The sequence below is a fragment of the Acipenser ruthenus genome, chromosome 13, assembly GCF_902713425.1.
Source record: "Acipenser ruthenus chromosome 13, fAciRut3.2 maternal haplotype, whole genome shotgun sequence".
Taxonomy (NCBI): Eukaryota; Metazoa; Chordata; class Actinopteri; order Acipenseriformes; family Acipenseridae; genus Acipenser; species Acipenser ruthenus.
The window spans coordinates 38147250-38174304 of NC_081201.1; the positions used below are offsets into that span (position 1 = coordinate 38147250).

At 37.0% G+C, this 27055-nt stretch overlaps 2 protein-coding genes across 2 annotated transcripts in view; both read left to right on the forward strand.

Annotated features, from left to right (window-relative positions):
• The first annotated feature begins 1507 nt into the window (after window positions 1–1507).
• On the forward strand, window positions 1508–10730 carry LOC117418029 (dual specificity protein phosphatase 5-like). The gene is made up of 4 exons (XM_034030547.3): window positions 1508–2074; window positions 4090–4235; window positions 5602–5821; window positions 9859–10730. The coding sequence occupies exons 1-4, from the start codon at window positions 1711–1713 to the stop codon at window positions 10242–10244; spliced, it is 1116 nt and encodes a 371-aa protein (XP_033886438.2). The 5' UTR covers window positions 1508–1710; the 3' UTR covers window positions 10245–10730.
• A 2144-nt stretch (window positions 10731–12874) lies between these two features.
• The window catches only part of LOC117418612 (structural maintenance of chromosomes protein 3-like), an 18209-nt gene continuing 4028 nt past the window's right edge, over window positions 12875–27055 (forward strand). Inside the window, exons 1-26 of the mRNA XM_034031802.3 lie at window positions 12875–13099; window positions 15385–15460; window positions 15721–15759; window positions 16143–16210; window positions 16619–16690; window positions 16899–16978; window positions 17068–17146; window positions 17398–17515; window positions 19265–19440; window positions 20070–20150; window positions 20349–20513; window positions 20651–20772; window positions 21049–21262; window positions 21446–21549; window positions 22367–22466; window positions 22683–22843; window positions 22946–23087; window positions 23185–23335; window positions 23878–24030; window positions 24321–24472; window positions 24641–24799; window positions 25191–25298; window positions 25416–25524; window positions 25699–25946; window positions 26239–26451; window positions 26691–26882. Of these exons, the coding sequence (XP_033887693.1) occupies window positions 13085–13099; window positions 15385–15460; window positions 15721–15759; window positions 16143–16210; window positions 16619–16690; window positions 16899–16978; window positions 17068–17146; window positions 17398–17515; window positions 19265–19440; window positions 20070–20150; window positions 20349–20513; window positions 20651–20772; window positions 21049–21262; window positions 21446–21549; window positions 22367–22466; window positions 22683–22843; window positions 22946–23087; window positions 23185–23335; window positions 23878–24030; window positions 24321–24472; window positions 24641–24799; window positions 25191–25298; window positions 25416–25524; window positions 25699–25946; window positions 26239–26451; window positions 26691–26882 (3297 nt within the window). The 5' untranslated portion in view covers window positions 12875–13084. The remainder of the gene's footprint in view (window positions 13100–15384; window positions 15461–15720; window positions 15760–16142; window positions 16211–16618; window positions 16691–16898; window positions 16979–17067; window positions 17147–17397; window positions 17516–19264; window positions 19441–20069; window positions 20151–20348; window positions 20514–20650; window positions 20773–21048; window positions 21263–21445; window positions 21550–22366; window positions 22467–22682; window positions 22844–22945; window positions 23088–23184; window positions 23336–23877; window positions 24031–24320; window positions 24473–24640; window positions 24800–25190; window positions 25299–25415; window positions 25525–25698; window positions 25947–26238; window positions 26452–26690; window positions 26883–27055) is intronic.

A 27055-nucleotide genomic window follows, 5' to 3' on the forward strand; every position in this document is an offset into this window, starting at 1 on the left:
GCTCTGGTGCTCTCATGGTGTAGATAACAGGAAAGGTTACATCATCTTATATGCAACTGAATGGCCTTTTGTATATTACGGAAAGCCAAAATCGAATTATCTATATTAATAACGGCTAATGCCTGATGATGGATTGAATAATCAGACAGTTCTACCTTCGTCTTGAAACAGCCCGGAAACACAGCCTGCTTGTATTTTAGATTGATTTATTTTTAATTAGAAATCATTCATCAGTTATAGAACAGGTGTTCCCATAATTACACAGAAGAATAACAGTACAGAAGAAAAAGGACACTGCCTCTCTGAATACAGTTGATATCAAGAAAGAATATGAATATGACTTCATAGATCACCCTCTTACTGAGTTCAAAAGGGGATATTAGGTTCAAGCTGAATATAATGATGCTGTTTGGTTATCTAGAAAATGTGTTGATGGGTACACTACAGTCTGAACACAAGTTGATCCCCTTGCAAACAAAGGACATGGGCTAAGGAAATCCAGCTTGGCCTTAAAATATTAATGTTATAATGCTGGGTTTGTCTACTGTGAAAAATATAAAAGAAAGATGTCCTCCTAGCGGTTTACCAAGCATGGGAGGGTAATTCAGTGAGAACATATGCTTGTCTCCTGCCCACATCCTCGTGATGTCACCAGATTACAATGACCTCATGGCTCTGGCAGCTCTCCAGACCTGTGACAAGAGACTGCGTGTTTATCAAACTGCGCTGAGAGTCCAAATGTAGAATTATTTTAATATCTGAGATTATTTCAGATTCTAGTTTGCTATGAGACCGCGTCTGTATCAGCAGATTGGTGTGTTCAAATTGTAACTGTACGAGTTTCAATAAGGACAGAACGTTTAATTCACTGCCATTTTTTGAATGAATCTTGTCCTTGTGGATAATATTATTTATTTGGTATTTTGCCCTCGTCATGTGACTGGAATGCATGTAGAACGGTTGGAATATTGCTTGTTGCCTGTGACTCGCCTCTAGTTGAGCGCTTTACGGTAACGTGTATGCACTATGGAGTTGTATGAACATATTAACAATTGTCTCTGTATAACGACATTAAAATTGTCTGCGGATTTTTTAATAAATATTTTTGAAATGACAGATTTATGTCTGAATTGAGTGTTTGTCAGATGAAGTTATTTTTCAATGGTATTCGTTCAGTGTATAATGTAAGCCTCTTATTTAATTAAAAGCTTTAACAGAGAACATCAGAAATAGAATCGGCTACAGTGAAGAGTTGTAGGCTACTGTTGGGCACTAGCAACGTGTACAGTAAGGGAAAAAACTGAAAAATTGTAATTTTCTAATACACACACACACTTATTTTTTAACAGGATTTTTTAGAAGAAGAGTAATTTATGTGAGCTCATTCTTAGGTTTGTTGTGACTAATTGTGAAGATGTAAGCGTGCAGTTTATTCACGGTGAGTAAAAGGCAGAGGCTGTAGGCGGATTTATCAGACCCCACTTCACCGGTGTCCATATATGGTGAATGATGTCACAACCCGGAGGTTCCATTCATATAAAATTGTCACAACGGAATCCCCTTAGTGGAAATGTAACCATAGAGCAGGTACAGAGTGATCCCCACTGGCTCTGAAAAAAATTAATAACATAAAAATACTACAGCTAACAAATCTAGTCATTTTTTTTGGCATTTTCTTCTAGTATTACGTGAACCATTTCCGAAATCAACATGAAGGTTTCCAGTATGAATTGCTGCCGTTTAAAGAAAATCATAAGGAAAGAGTCCGGCAGCTGTCTGATTGTGGATTGCAGACCGTACTTTTCCTTTTCGACTTCTAGTATTAAAGGTTCGGTCAATGTCAACTTGAATTCTGTTATAGTCAGGAGGTCTCGTGGTGGCCCGGTGCCTTTGCAGTTTGTGATCCCAGACGAGAGAGCCCAGAGCCGCTTACGAGAAGGAAGCATCACCGCGGTCGTAGCTTTGGACGACAGGTCCCCCCATTGGCAGAAACTGAAGAAGGACAGCACTGCTCAGATTGTGTTAAACACACTACTGGGTCTCAGCAACGGAGCCAAAATCTGTTTTCTTAAAGGTGAGCGAGCACACTATGGACTAACACTGGGACTGAGGTAACGCTGTCAAAATGGGTCGTTTTTACTGTTATGTTTAATTTAGTTTGCTTGTGACTATTCTTTGTGTGGGTTAGTATACCAACCAACTTTTATAAATAGCAAAGATCAAGCACAGTTAAAAGTAGTATCGCAGAAGTTAAACTGTAATCTACAGTATTTATTTGGCTATTTACTAAACATGCAGGTGACGCACGCCTAATGACCCAGTTACATAAGGGCTGACGAATATAGATAGTTAAATACATTACTGTTGGTTAATGTTTAATTCATGTACCCGTAATATAATAAACTACTTTGTAATGTTCATATATTTTTTTACATTTATTTATTAGTTTCTCTCTGAGCACGGATATATATATATATATATATATATATATATATATATATATATATATATATATATATATATATAGGCTACATTTTGTCGCGAATAATAAAAATAAATAAAACATGAATAATTCGATTTCAATTAATTAAAGGGTAACATCTTAAACACTAATACACAAATCCCCCCATAAATAAATAAACCAATAAATAAATGAATAGGGAATTCCCAGGAATTCTCTCGGTTTGATCGGCGTATGTGAATGTTTCACTGTGACTTTGTTTTTACTTCTGTGGTAGACACTCTTCTTCTCCCATTGTAGCTACCTGGTGAGCAATGCACATGGAATTGACGCGGGAGTGTATCGGCTCATGCACAGACACATAGACTAAAGATCTGAGTGCAATGACAAGATGGGTGGAGATGAGTCACACGAGAGAAGGCAGTAAACACCCTGGTATAGGTGTGCTGGTTACGCATTAGGCAGCTCGGTCAAGCATTCGTATCACCGTATCCTACTGTATTAAAATGCGTTAAAGCTTATGATATCACAATTAGTGGTGCAATACAGGCTTAGAAATAAAATATCTCAAAAATATAAAGCAATGGATTTTACTGTCTCTTTAGCAATAAATTAGTATTTTTGTTTTTATATTATTAAATTACATTAATTTACCAAAATACATTTATTAAAAAAAAAATTAATGAACTGTAAAATACAGAATTAATTATTGAATTAGCTTTAATGCCAATTTACAAATGTGAAATAATATAATTTTAGAGTAGGCTACTTAAGTTAAAACACTGAAATGCACACGTGTTAATGATCCTGTTAAATGTGACCTATTGTAAAATTATTTATTGTTTTAGAAATTAAAGGTAGCCTATTAAATGCAAAAGTGAAAGACTTTTATATTAAAACACATTAATAATAGTTTTTAATTAGTATGTTACACCCATTGTGTTGTACCTGCCTCAATGTTGAGCCATTCAGTTAAGACCTTATGCTTTGTAGTGAGACTTAACACTCGTCTCTGTGTTACTGACTGACAAGAAATACTGCATTGCCATATGCTTAGGAGTGATTTGTAGTGACATTAATAATAATAATAATAATAATAATAATAATAATAATAATAATAATAATAATAATTATTATTATTATTATTATTATTATTATTATTATTATTATTATTATTATTATTATTATATAGTTTTCTATCAGATCCCCTTTATATTATATTTTTCATATTCTTTTTGAGGCATAGACTTCTCAATGATTATTTAGTTTCATTATGGTAAATTATTACAGTAAATTATATTTGAGATTTTCATTTTCGGAACTTCTCTCGAATAAAAATCTATTTAAAAAGTAAGATGTACATAAATGAAGGAGGAATTATCCATGCAACTCAACCAGTTCTATGTGAGGAAATTGAATATCAAAGATTAATGTGACAAACGCTTGTTGAATTTGCAATGAGTCTGTTTATTACAACACTTATGAGATTATTTATGCAAGACATTTCAGACTGCACTGTGGAAGCTGTTCCTCCCAGTCTAGTGATAATGGGACTCTACAGTGCTGGGAGCCTGCCCGTGAATACAGAAGTTGAAAAGGCAGCGTTTTCTTTTTTCTTTGTCCGGCAGGAGGATATGAAAGCTTCCATTCCCAGTACCCTGAACTTTGCACAGAGCTGAGACAAGACACACAGGACAGAACTGAAACTGCCACAAGCCTCAGCACCGGCCCTTATGAGAAACTCAGCACTAACCACAAAGCAGCTTACGATCAGGTATGGAAAGGGGATGGGAGTAAGAACTGCAAACTTCCTCATTTTCAGCTCTCTAATTAAATACCTTCCTCATTTGTGTTTGCTTGAGTTGTTCCTGTTTGGTGGCTTTTGGATGACATTTCGGGCCTGTGCAGTTGAATCAGAGCTCAGCATGAATATACATGTATGGGTGACTGTTTAACAGCTAAGCTCCCACCACACTATGCGCATTTCTCAGAAGCTAGTATGAGTTTAATTTAGGCTGCGGTCCAAGTTGCTGTCACTTCCCGGCCCTTTTCTGAATCATGGTTTAATTTTAGGTTTAGTATACAGCTAAGAAAGTAGAAAGCACTTCCAGTATTTATTTTTTTAGATGAGTTTATGTTTTGAAAGCACAGCATTCAATGAAAGCTGCCTCTGGGTCATGCTGTACCGCACTATCTGTAATTTTGTCATGATCAGGTGGCTGGAATAAAACTGTTTGCTAGGTGATAACACTTTAGAATGAGTCACAAAGTCTTCTTCCCTTTTTTGTAACTTGACAGATTTATATCATAAAGTGATTAGTGTTCCATGGTGTTCACAAACCGGTCATCACATTATTTTTACAGCCTTACTGGAAGACAGCATTATTTTCCTTTACTGCACTCTGCACCCAATGACTTTGCTTTTAAACGGACCCCCCCCCCCCTTTTTTTTTATCTCTGCATCCAAAAGCATTGCATGCACACTGCAGTAAAATGCTTCTAGAGTAATCACTATTATACTGCACATACCCAAACACAATTATTATTTTCCCCTGTATTATGTAAATCCACCTCTAACTAATTAATTTCATGGGTTTAGTATCTCTCTTTGAATTGGTGTGCTCTTTTATGAAGATGCTTTGCTGTTTGGGGGAAGTTAAAAAGCCTCTTTGTGGTAATTGGGTCTAAACCCTTTCGTTATATTAACTGACATTGAATTGTTCAATGCAGGGTGCGCAGGTGTATCACCTCCAGGTGTTGCAGCATGTGTACCAGGTATTCTGATCGACAGGTAACAGCACTGTATCTGTTAACCCATGACTTTCAGGCACTGAAACTCACATTGTGTTGCACCTGCTGTTTGCTGCAGGAGACACGATATTCACTGGCATTAGCCTCAGCTTTGTGATCCACCATCAAAACTTAGATCAGAGAAAGAGCTCATTTCAAAGAGGTATAACAGACACCTGGTCCAGCTCAGCAAGGCCCCCTTGATCTCTGTTTACAGATCAAATAAATATGGAATAAGAAGCAGATCGTTGCAAGAACATCCAGATTTTAATAACAAGGTATCATCTGTTTTTTTTTTTGTTTGTTTGTTTTGTCTCATTACTTTAATTTGACTTTCCTTTATTTTTTAGGGCCAGCCGGTTGAAATCCTTCCTTTTCTTTACCTCGGGAGTGCCTACCATGCCTCCAGGCAGGACTATCTCCATGACCTTCACATCACAGCACTGCTCAATGTCTCCCGCAGAACCACCGAACAGTTCAAAGGACAGTTTCATTATAAATGGATACCAGTGGAGGACAGTCACATGGCTGACATTAGCTCCCATTTCCAGGAGGCAATAGATTTTATCGGTACGTAGTCTGCTCTGAAACACTTTGCAGTAGATAGAACACGCGGTCATATTCACAGAGTGAACTGTCTTGGTTATTAAGCTGAGCTTCCAAGTTATTAATCAGTAAGAAGTCATATAAACCGCATTGCACTGGTATATGAGTGGGTCAAATACAGTGTCAACAAAAAGGAGTGATCTGGATTAGTGCAACATACAGTTTTCAAAGAGCTGTTGTTGAAAAACACTGTGAACCTTTATTTCTAAGATACATGCTAGAATGATGAACCACAATTTAAGGATAACTAAAAATAAACCAACTTAAATAACAGGCTACTTTAGTGTCAGTTATACACGTTGTATCAATGGAAATGCTGCTTTCTGACAGCTAACAGCTTATGAATTATGAATCCGAGCAGAGGATATTGCTTCTCAAAGCTTAGGGATTTGGTGGGGAAATGATTTATTCATTTCCGCAGCCTTGCAGGAATTCACAAGAGAAGCTTTTGCAAAAGTAAAACAACTGTTTTTGTTTTGTTTTTTAATTTAAAAATAAAGTATACTGTTCAAAGTTACGGAGATATTGAGTTGTGTTAACCTGAAGTTACTTTGTGGTTAATTTATAGAACGCCTGTCTGGTGCAGATGCAATATGTGACATCACAAATACCTAATCAGCATGCACCTGTACGGCCCGAACAGTACAAATACTACTAAACCTACTAATAATATTGAATGGTTGGATTATTGTATTAAGAGAGTGTTAAATGATATTCAGATAAGTAGGTATAGTACAGTTACTGTAGCTGAATCCTAGCAAGGTTATATAGTTAGAATCCTCCTAAAATAGCCCAGATACTGCAGGGTGTTCAGGATACTTCATTATGCTGTCCTCTTCTTGCGCACACCTAATGGGAGAAACGCTCGTTTTCGTTCTTTTGCATTTCACATTACTCAAATCCCCCAAAAGAATCCTCAATGCTCATTCCCATCCTCTTAATCCCTAGCCAGGGAGTAGCCAGCACCTCTGTAATGAGATTTCTATTGACAATGGGAGGAGGTTGTTTGTCTGCTGCAGGTGTACAGTGCTGGAGGCAATTACCAAGGAAATTGAATAAGAGACACAATAGTAATGGCAAAATGAAGTTATTTATGAGCATGCGGTTAAAGGGAAGCTTGTGAAAAGGACTTTGAAATTGCATTTCAGAGGAATTGTGCCAGCAGGTTTAGCCAGGGGTGCATTTGTACCTCACCTCAGAGGGAAAGAGACCTTTGATATACAATGATGTGTACAGAGAGTGGCGTGTACAGAGAATGGTGTGTACAGAGTGGCGTGTACAGAGAATGGCATGTACAGAGAGTGGCGTGTACAGAGAGTGGTGTGTACAGAGAGTGGCGTGTACAGAGAGTGGCGTTTACAGAGAGTGGTGTGTACAGAGAGTGGCGTGTACAGAGAATGGCATTTACAGAGAGTGGCGTGTACAGAGAATGGCATGTACAGAGAATGGCATTTACAGAGAGTGGCGTGTACAGAGAATGGCGTTTACAGAGAATGGTGTGTACAGAGTGGCGTGTACAGAGAATGGCATGTACAGAGAGTGGCGTGTACAGAGAGTGGTGTGTACAGAGAGTGGCGTGTACAGAGAATGGCGTTTACAGAGAGTGGTGTGTACAGAGAGTGGCGTGTACAGAGAATGGCATTTACAGAGAGTGGCGTGTACAGAGAATGGCGTGTACAGAGAGTGGCGTGTACAGAGAGTGGTGTGTACAGAGAGTGGCGTGTACAGAGAATGGCGTTTACAGAGAGTGGTGTGTACAGAGAGTGGCGTGTACAGAGAATGGCATTTACAGAGAGTGGCGTGTACAGAGAATGGCATGTACAGAGAATGGCATTTACAGAGAGTGGCGTGTACAGAGAATGGCGTTTACAGAGAATGGTGTGTACAGAGTGGCGTGTACAGAGAATGGCATGTACAGAGAGTGGCGTGTACAGAGAGTGGTGTGTACAGAGAGTGGCGTGTACAGAGAATGGCGTTTACAGAGAGTGGTGTGTACAGAGAGTGGCGTGTACAGAGAATGGCATTTACAGAGAGTGGCGTGTACAGAGAATGGCATGTACAGAGAGTGGCGTGTACAGAGAGTGGTGTGTACAGAGAGTGGCGTGTACAGAGAATGGCGTTTACAGAGAATGGTGTGTACAGAGTGGCGTGTACAGAGAATGGTGTGTACAGAGAGTGGCGTGTACAGAGAGTGGTGTGTACAGAGAGTGGCGTGTACAGAGAATGGCGTTTACAGAGAGTGGTGTGTACAGAGAGTGGCGTGTACAGAGAATGGCATTTACAGAGAGTGGCGTGTACAGAGAATGGCATGTACAGAGAATGGCATTTACAGAGAGTGGCGTGTACAGAGAATGGCATTTACAGAGAGTGGCGTGTACAGAGAATGGCATGTACAGAGAATGGCATTTACAGAGAGTGGCGTGTACAGGGGCAGCAGTGTGGAGTAGTGGTTAGGGCTCTGGACTCTTGACCGGAGGGTCATGGGTTCAATCCCCGGTGGGGACACTGCTGCTGTACCCTTGAGCAAGGTACTTTACCTAGATTGCTCCAGTAAAAACCCAACTGTATAAATGGGTAATTGTATGTAAAAATAATGTGATATCTTGTAAGTCGCCCTGGATAAGGGCGTCTGCTAAGAAATAAATTATTATTATTATTATTACAGAGAATGGCGTTTACAGAGAATGGTGTGTACAGAGTGGCGTGTACAGAGAATGGCATGTACAGAGAGTGGCGTGTACAGAGAGTGGTGTGTACAGAGAGTGGTGTGTACAGAGAGTGGCGTGTACAGAGAATGGCATTTACAGAGAGTGGCGTGTACAGAGAATGGCATGTACAGAGAATGGCATTTACAGAGAGTGGCGTGTACAGAGAATGGCGTGTACAGAGAATGGCGTTTACAGAGAGTGGCGTGTACAGAGAGTGGTGTGTACAGAGAGTGGCGTGTACAGAGAATGGCATGTACAGAGAATGGCGTTTACAGAGAGTGGCGTGTACAGAGAATGGCATTTACAGAGAGTGGCATGTACAGAGAATGGTGTGTAGAGAATGGCGTGTACAGAGAGTGGCTTGTACAGACAGTGGCGTGTACAGACAGTGGTGTGTACAGAGAATGGTGTGTACAGAGAATGGCGTTCATAGTTTATTAAACCAGACTAACAACTAATCCCATTTCAACCAGGTGTGGACAGGTAGCTGGGTACCATCATGCTAACCATTTTCCCCACAGCCTTAATATTGGGACACAAAATGCAAAAAAAAAAAAAATCATCAATCAAATCATTTGACAAAAAAGAAGGGAGACATTAAAAACGATGTTGAAATACTGAGTATATAGAGGGGGAGGGTTTTGTTTCATGTGTAGCTATGAAACACAGATGAGTCAAGACTGATGTAGCGGTATAGAATGAAATCATTAAGAAAACACAGTGAGGTGGGGCAAGAGTGAGTGGTGTGATTGGAGTGTGACAAGGCTGTAGAGTACAGCTTTCAAAGGGTCGCGTAGGAGGGGGAAAGTGTTGCTTAATTAATGGGATAGAGGATGAAGGGCCAGGTGGGGGAGGGGTACATAGTGTGTTCTCTGTGGCAAAAAAGCATCATAGTTTCAGTCTCTAATGAGAATGAGGCAAAGGGTTCAGAACCCTTTGGAATAACAAGTTCTTACAACTGATAACAGGGTCCTCTAGCAACGGATTCTGCTTTAACTGGGTCGTCAAAAACACGGCAAACACATTACAGCGATTGACAAGCTGCTTTTGCTCATGCAAAAGATTTTAATTGAAATGTCATGCCATGTATTCCAAATATTGCAACCCATCTCATTTCTTTGAGTTCAGGGAAAAGACTGATACAATTAGGTGGGGGAAACCTTCATTCATACCTCATACGCACTAATAACAGTTGGAATGTTGGAATAATACTAGTTGGAATAACCAATGAATCACTGATAAGTGGACAGCTGCCTCACATTAATAACCAACGGTTGTTGCTTTGTCTTCCAGACTGTGTTAGGCAGGTGGGAGGAAAGGTCCTGGTGCATTGTGAAGCTGGCATCTCCAGGTCACCTACCATCTGCATGGCCTACATCATGAAAACCAAGAGGCTGAGCCTGGAGGAGGCCTTTGACTTTATCAAGCAGCGGCGAGGGCTCATCTCCCCAAACTTTGGCTTCATGGGTCAGCTGCTTCAGTTTGAGTCCGAGGTCCTCTCCCCTACACCCACTACCCAGGTGGCCACCTGCAAAAGGGAGCCAGTCTCCTTCTTTGCTGAGGAGTTCACCTTTAATAAGAGCTATGAGGGCTCTGTCTTTGCTTTCCCTACCTCGTTCCTGCCAATCCAGTCTCCCGTGCACCAGCTGAAGCTCAACTCTATAGCTGCATTGCCTTAGTGCTGAACCAGCGGTAGGGTGTTTCCTTAAAATATTTGAATCCCACAAAGCACAATATGGATTTCTTTCATCTGACAATGGATAAAGGCAGCAATGTTGCCCAAAGGAGAAACCGTTAAGACTGACTGTAATAAAAACCGTGTCTATTTTGTTATAAAATGAAATCAAAAGTAATGTCACCTGTAAAGAGGTGCCTTACTTTAAAGAAAACGGCCACAACTGTATAGGATCTGCCTTATCCACATGATGTGGTCTGATTAGTTACTTCTTTCATATGATAGGCATCTTAATTTATTGAAATATAATAAATAAATCAATAATAATAAGTGGCATAATGCTGTTGTACACCATGCCTACTAAGTTTGAACATGTTTTATTTATTTATTTTGCTAATGAATAAACTGGTTTGTAAAATGTGTGATGAATTGTTGTTTTATTGTGAGACCAAAACATGGGAAATAAATAATAGCGTGAATTTGAAAGTCATTTTTTGAGACTCATTAGATTCTAAAATAAGCTCTCAAGTATTTTTCATATACAGATGAACCTGTTTTATATCACCTCGCTTAATATCATACCCTATTTATCATCACGATTTTTGAAAAAATCACTCTCCATGCCCATAGGTTCTTTGAGAAGCTGCCTCTCTTAATATCATCTCACAAACCCGCTTATTATCATGTTTTGTGCAGTCTGTCAAATGCTACGTGGCCGGGCTTTACTAAGTCTTATACAAGTGCACACCAAAAAATAATTATTTGATAGCTCTCATCAGTCGACGACAATTGATGCCTTTTATAGATAATGACACACTGTTTCGTTCCAGTTAATGATTCAAAACGTATTTGTCCTGCAGTAAACTATATGCATTTGTTTGAATGTAAAGGACGACGAAAAAATGTATAGTATTAAAACTTTTAATTCACTGTTAGTTTTTTAGGCAAACGTGAAACTCGGTTTATATAATAACCCGCTTAATGTCACAAATTTTGTCTGCACGGCAATCAGGATATAAAGCGAGTTCATCTGTATTGTAATTTACTTTTAAAACGGTAAGCCACCGAAAAGCAGCCACAGTGTATGCAGTTAATGTAAACTAGAATTACGAGTCTCTTTACTGTAAGGTGACAGGATTGTGGATGCCTCACGCATAAACTGGTCATTAACAGCTGCTCTCCCCCAGCCCTGAGACTATTTTTTACAAATACAGCAGTCCTTCCCACTGCAAGGTAATGGTCAATCCACCGGCACAGCAATGACTATTGACATACTCCTGTAGGAAAGTGGCATTAAAGCTGATGAAAATGGGAATTGTAATTCTTGAACGTGTCTCAATGCCCATTGCTGCCGCTGTTACCTGTTAAGCCTGTAAGAAAACAAATAGCAGCCTCACAGTAGAAAGTATGTTGATATTTTCTATAGGCTTAACTAACCTTGATTAACTGAAACCCCATTTGTTCTAACATGATGCTGGAGATGCCCTGAACACAGCAAAGCTTATACTTTCATTTTCCAAGTTGTGTGAACATGGTTGGTGTTGAAAAGCATCGGTCATGCGATAAGTGCAGCATCCTGGAAGTGAAAGTGTGAATATTATGCTGTCGTTAATTAGTTTTTATATCACATTTTTTGGACTTTCCAATCATAGGCGTTCTCACAATTACTGTTTAGCACCTGGAGACACTAAATCCAATGGACAGTTTTGTACATTTTTGGAGTGACTGATTCTAAACATAAACAAGTGTTCTGCTAGGAAATATTTTAATACAGACCTATAGGACCACTGTATAGATATCACATACATTAAATGAGAACTGATGTATTTATATAAAATAAAATACATCCCCCCTCCCAAAAGGAAAGCGTGGAAATGGGGGAAACAATGGCATGGCGGTTGGTTTAAGACTGCATTCAACTACGAGTTATATATGGTCAGAAATGAGTGTGCGATTATCTCCCCCTGGTGGTTGACATATGTGTTGATTACGACCGAATAATTTGGTTCAGTCCATTCTCATATGTACAAATCTCTCCGATTGGTAGACAGCTTGTAAACCGGAGCTATAAAATGATTTCACCAGAGCTTTCCAAACCATTAGACATCACTTGAAACCAAGATATTCTTCTAGAAATTTGCAGATAACCATCTGCAGTTGTCTCAGTATGGTTATTATTTTTTTACTATTAAAAAAAAGTTTTTAAAAAAGTTCTCAAATGCCCGTGCGATGTTAATTCAAGTTGAGATAGTGTATAGCGTTAATTAAAGTATGCAAAAGAAAAAATTACAACTCTGTACGATTATAACTAATTTACTAACTAGTTCCTTTACTTTCCCTTCCAGGCTGCATCTCCCAGAATTACCATCTCGCATGGTTTGGCGCCGAACCTTTCACCTCAGTCAGAATGTTCCAACCTCAAACGTGAGGGGTCTCTCATGTAACAAAAAACAATAATATATCTATTTTTACACGCACATGAACGATGTGTGATTCACAAGCAATACAAAAACGTAATTAGATTTTCGTCGCATTTTCTACATCGCCTTTTCTCTGTGCAGTGTGTTTGTCGTAAAATTGTAATTTTACCCGTCTCCCCTGTTTTATACATTTCTCCAGTCCCAGTTTGTCCCGCTTTCCGTCGCCATTTTGTTGCCTCTTTCAGTTTTTGTGTGGATGGATATAGGGAATTTCAGTCTTTTTTATTATTAATATTTTTTAAATAATCAAATTATAGTAAAATATTGCTTGTATTAAAAATTGTCGCTCCTTCCCTTAAGTGGAGGGAGAGGTCAGTTACTGTTGTTTCAATAATCGTTTTTAAAATTATTGGTGAAACCGACCATGTACATTAAACAGGTACAGTATATTTTATTTATTTATTTACCGTTTTTTGTAAACTCTAGTTTCTGAGGGAAATTATTTGTAAGTGGTATCAGCAACTTATGCAGAAAAGAAGAGTTGAATCATAAATTAATACACAGAGACTTTAAAAACATTTTTAAAAAACCATCCACAGAAAGTTCACGGACTTTATATGTTTTTATATAGAGCAAATTTACAGTACGGTACATGATTGGTGTTTACATCACATTAATAATCTTAGAAATAAATGAGATGTTTCGCGAAATGTACTGTGTTCAGTTAGCACAATACGTACAAAACTACATATTATGTATTATCTGCATTTTGCATTTACATATTTTAAAGACTCACTCATTTCTTGAAAAGTAGGCCTCAGACTAGACCTCCGAAAAGTTCTCCTCAATGAAATGCTGTAACTTTAAGTGCATGAGGGTATTTATTGCTAAGCGCTAGGCGCGTTTTTCCGCTTATTTTATAACCTGGCATTTGTGCTGCATTATTTCGTCAGGCGAGTGTTGAAAATTAGTCAACTTTGACCAGGGTGCGTTTTGGTTGCACATCACCAGTCGGGTTAAAGAAAGTATCCGGAACAAAAATACAGAAGTCTTTACTCTGTCCAGTGTTGAGACGTATCATAGCAGTTCGGATCTAATAAACATGTCAACCCGCCCCCCATATCCCAAAATGTGAACACATTGCATGTTCATTTTAGAATCGCGAAACGTTCCCTTTTCAACCAACTTTCTGTTTTGCTTTTGTTTTCAATTGGTTTCTGACTTCTCTGATAATGTGTAGGACTCGGGATTCAGAAACCGGTGTTTGACATACACAGGAAATAACTAAGTGTTTTTTTTTAAATAAATAATTAAAAAAACAAATATATATATATATATATATATATATATATATATATATATATGTAAAACAAATAAATGTATTAAAAACAAATCTTAAAAAAAAGAGGATACAAAGAAAGAATTATAGAGACGGAGTTAAGAAAAGTGGATAAACTAAAAAGAGATGATCTACTAGATTATAAAAATAGAGATAAAAAGGTCAAAAGAGTCCCATTAATAATGACTTACTCTAAACTTTTGCCCAGTATTTCTAAAATAGTTTGGAAACACTTGCGGATTCAACATAATTCAGAAAAATTTAAAAAAGTATTTCTTAAGGCCTCAGTTGTAGCATTCAAAAGAGAAGCTAATTTAGGTGATATTTTAGTTCACAGTAAACATAAAAGAATAATTGACAAAATAGGTTCTACGAACATGTGCACTAGTAGATGTAAAGTGTGTAAATACATAGACAAAAGTAAAAATATAATTAAACATAAGAACACCACATATCCACTAAAAACTAATACCTACTGTAAAACTAACAATGTTGTTTATGGAATAGCCTGTGAAAAATGTGATGAAATCAAATATGTTGGAGAGACTGGAACTACTTTATATAAAAGAATTCAGAACCACCTTTCATTAATTAGAAGTAAAAAAATGATTGAACCAATAGTACAGCACTTCACCAGTCAGGGACATGACATAAATGATGTAAAGTTTGTAGTATTAGAACAGCTCAAATTAGACAATGCGACATATAGAAGAATAAAAGAAAGTAAATGGATAAATAGACTGAACACGATTATGCCAGCAGGACTCAATAGAAAAGAATGAACTAATTAACTTCAATAAATATATAACATTTAAATAAATAAACAAAATTCATTCAAAAGTTGTGCCTACTGATGCGCTGAGGAGGCCAAATCTAGACTGATCCTCAGAGCCAGCATTGCATGATATAATAAAAATATGTTTATGTAAAGTAGTGTTAATTAGAATTAATACAGATTCAAAGATAGAAGTAAAAATGATGTCACAATATATAGAACACCATTATTATTATTATTATTTATTTCTTAGCTGACGCCCTTATCCATTACATCATGTAAGAATAAATCATGGATTTGAATGTAAACAATAACAAGTAGTTGCCATGCCGTCAAAAACCTATAAATACCTCCAATGTTTTGATTCAAACACAGGCTCCCTTGAGAAAGATATGTACAACATATCGAAACGTTGGGCAGCTGGCTCTTTGAGCTAAAATATATATATATATATATATATATATATATATATACATAGCTTTTCAATGTGCTCATTTTATTGAACTCCAGAGGGTAAGTACAGACAGCAAATTGAAACAATGGCACTTTACCCTTCTCAGTTCTTACATGGATTTTATTTTTATATGCGTTTCATGTTGCTTCGCTGTAGGTAATTATACAGGGATTCCGAAGTTACAGGGACCAAACTGTTGTTGATCCATTCAGTCCTAAACACAACGTTATTGGTGAGTTTTTATTTTATTTTAGCTGTTTAATCCTATTCTCTTACCACATCAAATAGGCTATGTTTTTGATCTCACAGTGTCTTTTACATATTTTATGTTTTGACATGTTTAAAACAAATATTAACAGGGAATAATAGATTTAGCTCAATGTGGGCATCCACAGTTCTGTTTATTAGAAACTATTTAAATATAATTATTGTTAGGCATTTTGTGTATGTAGGCTAAACATTGTGATTTCTGATAATGTATTTGTTTTTTAGTTGGTCGAAATGGATCTGGAAAAAGTAACTTTTTCTATGGTAAGTAGATGGTCTCACTTATGTACCCAAAATGCCATATTACTAAAGTATTATACATTTTACCATGTAATAGAAATATTCATACCTTGTTCAGTAACTAATTAGAACAATAATAATCAAGAAGCTATTATGTTAAATTATGAAAAAATGTTACTCCTCTTTTATGCTGGTGTTAAGTAAGCATTTCTAGTTGCTAAACCAATATACAGATATATCTTCAATGAAGAGGCTGTCCATAGCAAACCAAATAACCAAGTCTATTATAGCAATGATTCTCCCCTTATTTATATATATATATATATATATATATATATATATATATATATATATATATATATATATATATATATATATAATTTTTTTTTTTTTTTTTTTTCTTGCAGCCATCCAGTTTGTACTCAGCGATGAGTTCAGTCACCTTCGTCCCGAGCAGAGGCTGGCTTTGCTGCATGTAAGTTAAAAAATCACAATGGAGAACTAGAACTGTCCTACTAGAGTTGCATTGTTTACAGGTGTAAATCAAGTCTTTTATCATTATCTGCACAACAACATTCTCACAAGCATATTACTTTTGCTGTGAACTATATTTTTGTTTCCTAGACTTTTTTCCACTTGGTTCAGATGAAGTTATTAATACTGAAAGTGGAATTATAGTTGGTTGGACAAATGGCCTTACAACCAAGTCAAAGTGAAAATAAAGTATTGAAATGTAACCAAATGACATTTTAAGTTTAATAATACAATATATGCTGTACATTATTTATTTATTTATTTATTTATTTATTTATTTATTTATTTATTTGCTTTAAGGTTTGTTTTTAAAAATAGGTTAAATATAAACATTGTTTTACTTTTGTAGGAAGGAACTGGTCCTCGTGTCATTTCTGCTTTTGTGGAAATCATATTTGACAATTCTGACAACAGGTTACCGGTAAGTATGTCAGCCTTTACTCTACAATGATAATGTCCTCATTCACCATTTCAATGTGTTGTATCAAATCAATAGAAACTAGATAAGTATTTTAGACTGAAATTAACTGTAGTTATCAGCAGGTAAATGTGGCACAGAAAGTAAATTAATCATCATATTCTACTTCTGTAAATGGAAAAGTAATTTTTTTTAAATGTATTTATGACAGATTGACAAAGAAGAAGTCTCTCTACGCCGTGTCATTGGCGCTAAAAAAGATCAATACTTTTTAGACAAAAAAATGGTGACGTAAGTATTATTATAAACAAGAACTCTATTTTAAGAAAGCAAACAGAAGCCCCACGCCCTTTTTTAACATCTAAATTGATTGGTTTCAGGAAAAACGATGTCATGAATCTCCTTGAGAGTGCTGGGTTTTCTCGCAGTAATCCTTACTATATTGTAAAGCAAGGAAAGGTGAGGTTCATACAGACTTTTTGTATTTATTTGTTTGTTAAAATTGAATACCAGGGTTTAAAAATAGAGAAACATATCAAAGATGTAAATACATCTTCTTAAATGTTTAAGAAACCATGTTGCAAACCTCTAAATGTGTTGAGATGTTGCAATGTCAGGTTGTTCTTAAATAACAGTAACATATCTGGATTTCAAATGGAAAATCTCCATAATTTTTTTTTTTTTTTTTTTTTTTTTTTTAATATATATAGATCAATCAAATGGCCACAGCCCCTGACTCTCAGCGACTGAAACTGTTGAGAGAAGTAGCAGGTACCAGGGTGTATGATGAACGCAAAGAAGAGAGTATATCCCTCATGAAAGAAACAGGTGATTGTATTTGAAAGTACAAACCTCATGTTGTGTATGAATACAAAAACATAGTTCATCTGTAAGGGATGTATGTCAAGTAATATATCAAATTGGTTATTTGAACAAAGATTATTACATTGTAGTATTAGAAATTAAAAACACTTGACCACTGATGTTTGAATAAACTGCATTTACAAGTTTACCTCTTTACTGTTTATCTTTCTATAAGTATAACATACACCAAGTATCAAAAGAAACATCACTATTATAACACATTTATTTTAGGAAAAAAATAAGGTATATAAATGGTGGACATTGACGAAATGTTTTTGTTTTCTTTTTAACCCTTAACGGTCCATTTATTCAGCGCGTATCAGGTGCGTCAGGTCCAATTTATTTTCATACGCGCAGTTTATTTTAGACGCGCTGTTTAAAAGTATTTCTTTTCACAGTAAAACAGGTTTAAAAGGCACTGCATATCAACAGGACACTCAATACTTCATTTCCAGCCCCACCCCACCCCTTGTTCGCTATATTTTTTAAATGCCTCATAATAGTACATACCGATAAATCATCTCTTGATCACTCGTTTTATCACCAAACTCCTCAATAATACGATCCAAGTCGTTGTTTTATTACTATAACATCTAAAAAAAAGCTCTGCAAATGTCTGTGATATTCTTTGAGCGCTGGATGCGGAAGCAGCTATCTTGTTTGTTTATGTCCGTGCTATCTATGTGGTGTCGGGTCTATCAGTATTCATGAGATACGCCCCCTTCTATTTTTTTTTTCGGCTTCTCTCAGCTACTATCGGTCTCACTCGGCCATTGAATGGTTTTCTCGGCTTTTTCCGGAGAAAAAACGACTAGAGACCTGTTTTTTGCGTCTTTTTGATGATGTCGGACAGGGTCCGACATTGGACCGGAAAGGGAAAATTGTGATGTCGTACCAGGTCCGACATAGGACCGCAGACGGTTAATCACTCAGTCATTCATCCTTGACCATGACATGCTTGAGTGACTGACTAAAGCATATGCACTTAATCACCTAATTAGTGAGACAGTTGATTGGACACTGGATATGGAGTGATTTCAGCAACTGAATTGCAAGCTTGAAGAAAAGCAATAAAGAAAATCACAGAAAAAAAACAATATGCCACGTCTGTCAAGAGAGCAGCACCTTCGTGCAATCGGCATGTTGGAGGCTGGACTAGGGCAGCGTACTGTGGTTTGCCGTCTTGGGTGCTCACAGCCAGCAATTTCAAACCTGGCAAGATGGTATAACTCTGTCAATGACAGGCCACGAACTTGGAGACCATGAGTCACAACACCTGCCCAGGATCGACAGATCATTTTGTAGCATCTTCGTGATGTCAATTGTTAGTCAGCCCAATAAAAAGTCACTGCACCTGCTCTAAAACAGAGTTTGTCATTTTTCGATCACATCTAGTGAATTTTATCCAAATCTAAGTTAAAAAAAAATTTTGATGCACAAATAAAAGTGGTAAGTTTCTTTTGATGCTCAGTATAGTTTTACTTGGCATGGTTTGCTGCTTAATTTTGTGCATGGACAAGGACATTTTGTTTTATATTCCAAATCCATGGTCTACATGCAGTCTGTATTCTAAATAACTATGCCCTTAACGTTGACTAACGGTACATATTCTATTACGGTACATCTACAACTAAATTGGTTGCATTTAGATTTAAAACGTTATGAATTTGCCTGACGCACAGTTTCTTGATGCATGGTCACTTGTTTTTTTAGAGGGAAAAAGAGAGAAGATTAACGAGCTGCTGAAGTACATTGAAGAGCGTTTGCATACACTGGAAGATGAGAAGGAGGAATTGGCCCAGTACCAGAAATGGGATAAAATGAGAAGAGCTCTCGAGTACACTATCTATAACCAAGAGCTGAATGAAACCCGTGCCAAACTTGATGAGGTATTGGCCTATTAAAACAGTGTTTTTGAAAACTACAACTCTATTATTAAATAATCTAGAACTATTGCCACTCATTCATTTCTGGTGAAACTTTTTCATGATGCCGATTCCTATAATGGTGGTGGTATGTACTACTAGCTATATGGCTGGCATCAAAGATCTATTATTATTATTATTTATTTCTTAGCAGACACTCTTATCCAGGGCGACTTACAATTGTTACAAGATATCACATTATTTTTACATACAATTACATTGTTTTTTACACATTATTTTTTACATACAATTACCCATTTATACAGATGGGTTTTTACTGGAGCAATCTAGGTAAAGTACCTTGCTCAAGGGTACAACAGCAATGTCGCCCACCTGGGACTGAACCCACGACCCTCCGGTCAAAAGTCCAGAGCCCTAACCACTACTCCACACTGCTGCCCATAGTCATGCTTGGGCAGCAGTGATCTAGTCACGCTTACATTTTTACATGTACATACAGTGAATGTAGATGTTAATTGCTCACATTTACAGCTGTAGTGAGGGTGTATTTTACTAACACTTGAAATCTATAGCAGGGTGGATAGTATTGTACTGGGAAAATGCAATATACTGATTGAGTGTTTTTATTTAAGCTGTCATCTAAGCGAGAAACCTGTGGAGATAAATCAAGACAACTGCGTGATGCGCAACAGGATGCTCGAGACAAAGCGGAGGTAAAAAATTTTAACTATCTATGAAGCTTACACTACTTTGATTATAAATACTATTTCAGTTTTCAGAACAAAGTGCTTGATGTATATTCTATTATTAATTTCTACGAAAAATCTTAACTGTTAAATGTTTGAATTTGATCAGCGTTAAGCTTTTTTTTTTTTACGTCCTTAAATTGTATGGGTTTTCTCCCTACAAAGGACACTGAGCGTCATGTTCGGGAAATGAAAGCCAAAATCTCTGCCATGAAAGAAGAGAAGGAGCAGTTGAGTGCTGAAAGACAGGAGCAGATTAAACAGAGGACCAAACTGGAGCTGAAGACCAAGGATCTGCAGGATGAACTTGCTGGAAACAGTGAGCAAAGGGTAAGAAAACCGGCAGTGTTTAAAAGGAGATTATTTTCATTCAAGGGACAGGAAATGTATGAAAACATTGAAAACAGATTTTAATGTAATTGAATGACTGTGACTTAGTTGATTTTTTATTCATTTTTTTTTTTTAGAAACGATTACTGAAGGAAAGGCTTAAGCTGCTTGAGAAGATCGAAGAGAAGCAGAAAGAGCTCCAGGAAACAGAGCCCAAGTTTAATGCTGTTAAAGAAAAGGAAGAAAAAGGAATCGCAAGGTCTACTGTTTCTCACAAGAAATTAAAAATAAATATATTTTTTTTTTCTTGTGGTGGATTAAATATAACAGAATTGGTTGGGGTGGGGGGGGGGGGGTGCATTTTATTAAGTTAAGGTTGGAATCCTGTGTGAAGTTCCATATAGTAATTGTTCTCTGCATCCAGGGATTCTAAATATATGTACTTTTTTAATGTAGCTTAAAATGAAGGTTCAGTTAGCAGAATACTGCAGAATTATTGTTTTCTTTTAACTTTGTATATCCTCTTTCTCTTCAGATTAGCACAGGCAACACAAGAGAGAACAGATCTATATGCAAAACAGGGGCGTGGCAGCCAGTTCACTTCCAAGGAGGAAAGAGACAAGTGGATTAAAAAAGAATTAAAATCCCTCGATCAGGCCATTACCGATAAGAAGCGTCAAATTGCAGCTATTCACAAAGACTTGGAAGACACAGAGGCCAACAAAGAGAAAAACCTGGAACAGTACAGTGTATGCAATTTATCTTTTGATTAAAAAGAAAATCCTAACTGATCAAATTCTCGTCGCCTTAACTTTGGTGTAGCATTATTGCTGGTTTACAGAATGTTTCCCCACTGCATGGTAAGATGGAGAGAGGTGTTAGACCATGTTCAATATGTATGTGACAGCATTGTTTTTGTTTGTTTTTTTTAGAAACTGGATCAGGATCTTAATGAGGTAAAGACTCGTGTGGAGGAGCTGGACAAGAAGTACTATGAAGTGAAAAACAAAAAAGATGAACTACAAAGTGAGAGAAAGTAAGGCATTCCTGGTAAAACATTATTTAGCTTGAAAAACATGGAATGCAGCTGAGCTGCATATTCAGCTGTTTAAATGTGATTGCTTTGGCTTCTCCACCTTTTAAACATTCTTGTTTGAAATGTTTCTGAATCTGTTTGGATTCAAGCAGCCAATGTGAATTCAGAATACATTTTGACGGGAAGACCCAATGCATTACAGATTTAAAACGAAAATAACTTCTCAAAACTGATTTATGACCAGGGATATGTTGGTAAAAAATATATAAAAACAATCATGATTATGTTGAAAAAAGATATTGCAGGAATACGTACAACGAAGCAGAAAGTTAGGAGAATTATTACAGTGTATTTTAAACCCTACAGCCTCTTGAGTAACAAGTAATGTACACAATACAATAAAGATAGCTGGTTTTATAATTGCCATCAGAGACAACATACTGTGTACTGGAACAAAAAACAAAACAATGCAACATAATTTACAAATAATAGTTTCAGGAGATACTTCATACCCTCTGTATTTCTTACCAGTTTAATATCCTATTCCGTTTTATTCTTTATTCTTTCTGCACAAGGGGCGTGCAACTGTCATTTTTGCTCATCTGGTAGTTACTAGCTAACCTACGAAATGCAGTCATTTTGTGTGTTTATTAAAATATAGATTCCAAGTGCCATACTGGAATGGAGAAGGAGATAATTGAGGTCAACGAACACAGGAAAAATAAAATGGTGGTACATACTAGTCAACAAGATGTAACAGTTTAGGTCTGCAGTAATACAATTTGTTGATCTAGTTACTTGTTTTTTTTTTCCACAGCTATCTGTGGAGAGAAGAAAATGCTGAGCAGCAAGCTCTCGCTGCCAAACGAGAGGATTTGGAAAAGAAACAACAGCTGCTGAGAGCTGCAACTGGAAAGGTGGGCCATTTTACCTTAACAGTTGTGGCAAAGGTGTAGAAGATAAAAATCACTGTATTTGAACTTCATAAAGTGTTCCAAAGTATTACATTGTTATGATCATCTTAAAATATATTATATATATATATATATATATATATATATATATATATATATATATATATATATATATATATATATATATATATAATATAAAATAAATTGTTTCTCTGGCAGGCTATTTTGAATGGTATAGACAGCATAAACAAAGTGCTGGAACACTTTCGCAGAAAGGGCATCAACCAGCATGTCATAAATGGCTATCACGGAATTGTCATGAATAATTTTGAGTGTGAACCTGCCTTCTACACCTGTGTTGAAGTCACTGCAGGTACAAGGTAAGAAAAATGAAAGGTACAGTCTCAACAACTTCTGTCTATTGCTAAGTTGGAATGCTTCTGTGCAGTTTGTGCAACAATTGTGTTCTGTTTTTCTTAAAGGCTGTTCTATCACATTGTGGAGACAGATGAAGTCAGTACCAAAATCTTGACAGAGTTTAATAAAATGAATCTGCCTGGTGAGGTGACTTTCCTGCCTCTTAGTAAACTGGATGTAAGAGATACAGCATATCCGGAAACCAATGTGAGTTACTTTTTATGAAAATAAATTGAAAAATCTTAAATGGGTAGGAAATGTCCAGTCTAAACCCGTTTCCTGATTTTATTATTCAAATTGACAGGATGCTATTCCGATGATCAGCAAATTGCGGTACATCCCAAAATTTGACAAGGCTTTCAAACATGTCTTTGGAAAGACACTTATTTGCCGCAGCATGGAAGTGTCTACCCAGCTGGCCAGGGCTTTCACCATGGACTGTATTACACTTGAAGGTATGTATTTACTTTATTTATATAAATATATTTTTTAGATAATATTTAGTGTAAATGTATTTATGTTTCTAGAATTTTCTTCTGTTTATATATTATTATATTTTTCACATACCTCTTCATAGTCGTGCATTCCGATAAATCATCTGATCACTCATTTTGTCACCAAACTCCTCAATAATGCGATCCAAGTCATTATTTTATTACTATAACATCTCAAAAAGCTCTGCAAATGTCTGTGATATTCTTTGCGCTGGAGGCAGAAGCAGCTGTCTTGTTTGTTTATGTCCGTATTATCTCTGTGGTGCCGGGGCTATGTGTATTGCTCAGATACACCCCTTTTTTTTCGGCTCCTATCGGTCTCACTTGGCCATTGAATGGTGTTTTTTCCGGAGAAAAAACGACTAGAGACCTGTGTTTTACGTCTTTTTGATGATGTTGGACAGGGTCCGACATTGGACCGGAAAGGGAAAATTGTAATGTTGGACCTGGTCCGACATAGGACCGCAAAGGGTTAACCCCCTCCCTTCCTGTCTCACTTGCAGGTGACCAGGTAAGTCATCGAGGTGCTTTGACGGGAGGTTATTATGACGCTAGGAAGTCCAGACTGGAACTTCAAAAGGATGTACGAAAGGCTGAGGAGGAACTAACAGCTCTGGAAGCCAAACTCAATGAAAACCTACGAAGAAACATTGAAAATATCCTTTTAATGAGTACATTTACAACATTTCTTTAAACTAAATTATTAAGGGAAATTATAATTATGCACTGAGAAACACAGAACTATATTTTCAAAGTGATTCCTCCACTCTAATGCTTGTTTTTGTTGTACTGTATTGTACTATACATTATAGCCAATTTGTCTAATAACCCTGACCTATCTTTATGACAAATACCCCTGTCCCCCTCTAGTCAACTCCTACCAAGTGTATTGAATCAAGGCAGAGTGCCTAGTGTGTTCCAGTACAGCTTCCTTAGCGCTATGTACGGATCAATAATGAAATTGACCAGCTAATGAACCAGATGCAGCAGATAGAGACACAGCAGAGGAAGTTCAAGGCCTCTCGGGACAGTATCCTCTCGGAGATGAAAATGCTGAAGGAGAAGAGGCAGCAGTCAGAGAAGACTTTTATGCCCAAGGTAGGCTATTTTATTCCACTTACTGGGCCTTATTAGAAACATTAGAAACTATCTATTTGTTTTTTTTATTTAAAGGAAATGTGTTGCTACTTAATACTTTTAAAGATTAAATATGCAATGTACTGTTTGCTTGCCTTAAGTGACGTATTTGTTTTAAACATCTTTTAGCAACGTAGCTTGCAGAGCCTGGAGGCGAGTCTTCACGCCATGGAGTCAACTCGAGAATCACTGAAAGCAGAGCTGGGAACGGATTTGCTGTCTCAACTGAGTCTGGAGGATCAGAGACGAGTCGATGCGCTCAACGATGAAATTCGACAGCTGCAGCAGGTAAAAAACACAAACAAAATAAAGAAGGAAAAAGTGTGTTTCCTAATATGATTGAAGCTTGAATGCTGTGTTGGCCAGTGGCCCTAAGGAGACAAAATAATTAAAATCTAAGGATAACTCAACCAGAATATTACTGAAAATAAAGTACTTGTAAAATTAAAAACTTAAAATGTTGTAGCATACATAAGGGATTGAGGTTGAATCAGAATCACAAGCTTTTGGTCCAAGTTTATTTTGTGAGATACAGTTCTAAGATAATCTATGTATCCCAAATATAAATCCCTTTTGTCTGAAAATAACTGCATATTGGTTTTGATAAAGATATAGAACAGTGCTTTGCCTTTTTTTCATATTGTGAATTGTTAAACTGTTCCTTCTCGTTCTGCTTTAGGACAACAGGCAGTTGCTAAATGAAAGAATAAAACTAGAAGGTATAATAACCAGAGTGGAGACTTACCTCAATGAAAATCTGAGGAAACGTTTGGACCAAGTTGAACAGGTAATGTGTTAATTTGGTGCACCACCTTCTCTGAGTGGTGGGCAGTCCTGCAGCACAATATACAGTATTTTAACTACATTTTTGTTATGTGCTTCTGTCAATATTTCTGTTGTCCAGGAACTAAATGAGTTAAGAGAGACGGAGGGTGGCACGGTTCTTACTGCCACCACATCGGAATTGGAAGGTATTAACAAACGAGTGAAGGACACCTTGGCACGTTCAGAAGGTCAGTTTTGTTTTTTGTCATTCAACCTTCTGGTTTAAACAAACGTTACATTAAGCCTAATTACCCAGGCATAATTCTCAAGGACTAACTGAAATATATGGTAAAAGGAGAAAGAAAAGGCTGCTTTTACATGCTATTGTCAAGAGCCAACATTCATGGCGTATCTCCTTCCAGACCTGGACGTACTTATTGACAAAACAGAAATTGAGATCAAAGATCTTCAGAAGAGCATGGAGCGCTGGAAGAACATAGAGAAAGATCAGAATGATGCCATTAATCATGATACCAAAGAGCTGGAGAAGATGACCAACCGGCAGGGGATGTTGTTGAAGAAGAAGGAGGAGTGCATGAAGAAGATTAGAGAACTAGGCTCCCTCCCCCAAGAAGCCTTTGAGAAATACCAGACCCTCACTTTAAAACAGGTAGGCGTGGCTGGCAACCTTACATTCTACACAGCCACAAGTCAGGTTCTGTTATAAAGACAGTTAATATCCCCAATCAACTGAGTTTATTTAGGAAGACTAAGAACAAACACACTGATTCCCATCTCATGCATTGAAGGACGACCTGTCTGATAAGTCCCGTCTTGTGTATTCACAGTATTCTCATGTAAATCACCTATACATAAAGAAGCCTTGCATTTGTTTATGTGGTATTTATTTAGCGCAATGTTTGTGATTTTTCTTTGCATCACTGTTTAATTTTTTCCCTCAGTTGTTTCGTAAACTGGAGCAGTGCAACACTGAACTTAAGAAGTACAGCCACGTCAATAAGAAAGCCTTGGACCAGTTTGTTAACTTCTCAGAGCAGAAGGAGAAACTGATAAAGAGACAGGAGGAGCTGGATCGAGGCCATAAATCCATTATGGAGCTGATGAATGTTCTTGAGCTTAGAAAATATGAGGCCATACAGCTCACTTTCAAACAGGTAAATAAGCTGAAGCTAAATGAGTCTTAATGGTATACATTAATCCAGTTAAAGTGCAGTGAAGCTACAAAATAAATAGCATTAATCCAAGTTTGATTAGCTTGTTTTGACAATATCTAGCTAATAACGGGCCTGCAAGAATAATTAGTGTGTTGTACTTTTGTGTTTTTTTTGTTGTTTTTTTACAGTGTATTTCGGTGTGTATTAATCACTTTTATTATATATATTTTTGTATTCAGGTGTCAAAGAATTTCAGTGAGGTATTTCAGAAGCTTGTTCCAGGTGGGAAGGCTACTCTTGTGATGAAGAAAGGAGACATAGAGGGTGGCCAGTCCCAGGATGAAGGGGAAGGTGGAGGTGACAGCGAGAGAGGCTCAGGCTCGCAGAGCACTGTTCCATCTGTAGACCAGTTTACAGGAGTAGGAATCCGGGTAAGAGGAATACTGTGAAGAAAAAAAATATAATATTCACAGATTTCTGATGCAAGTTTTTGTTATTGAGGAATTAGTTTAAAGAGCATGTTAGTATTCAGTAAAACCGTGACACATTTGTGCAGTATTTAGATGAATGTTACAAATACAGTAATCCATCGCGTACGCCTGTC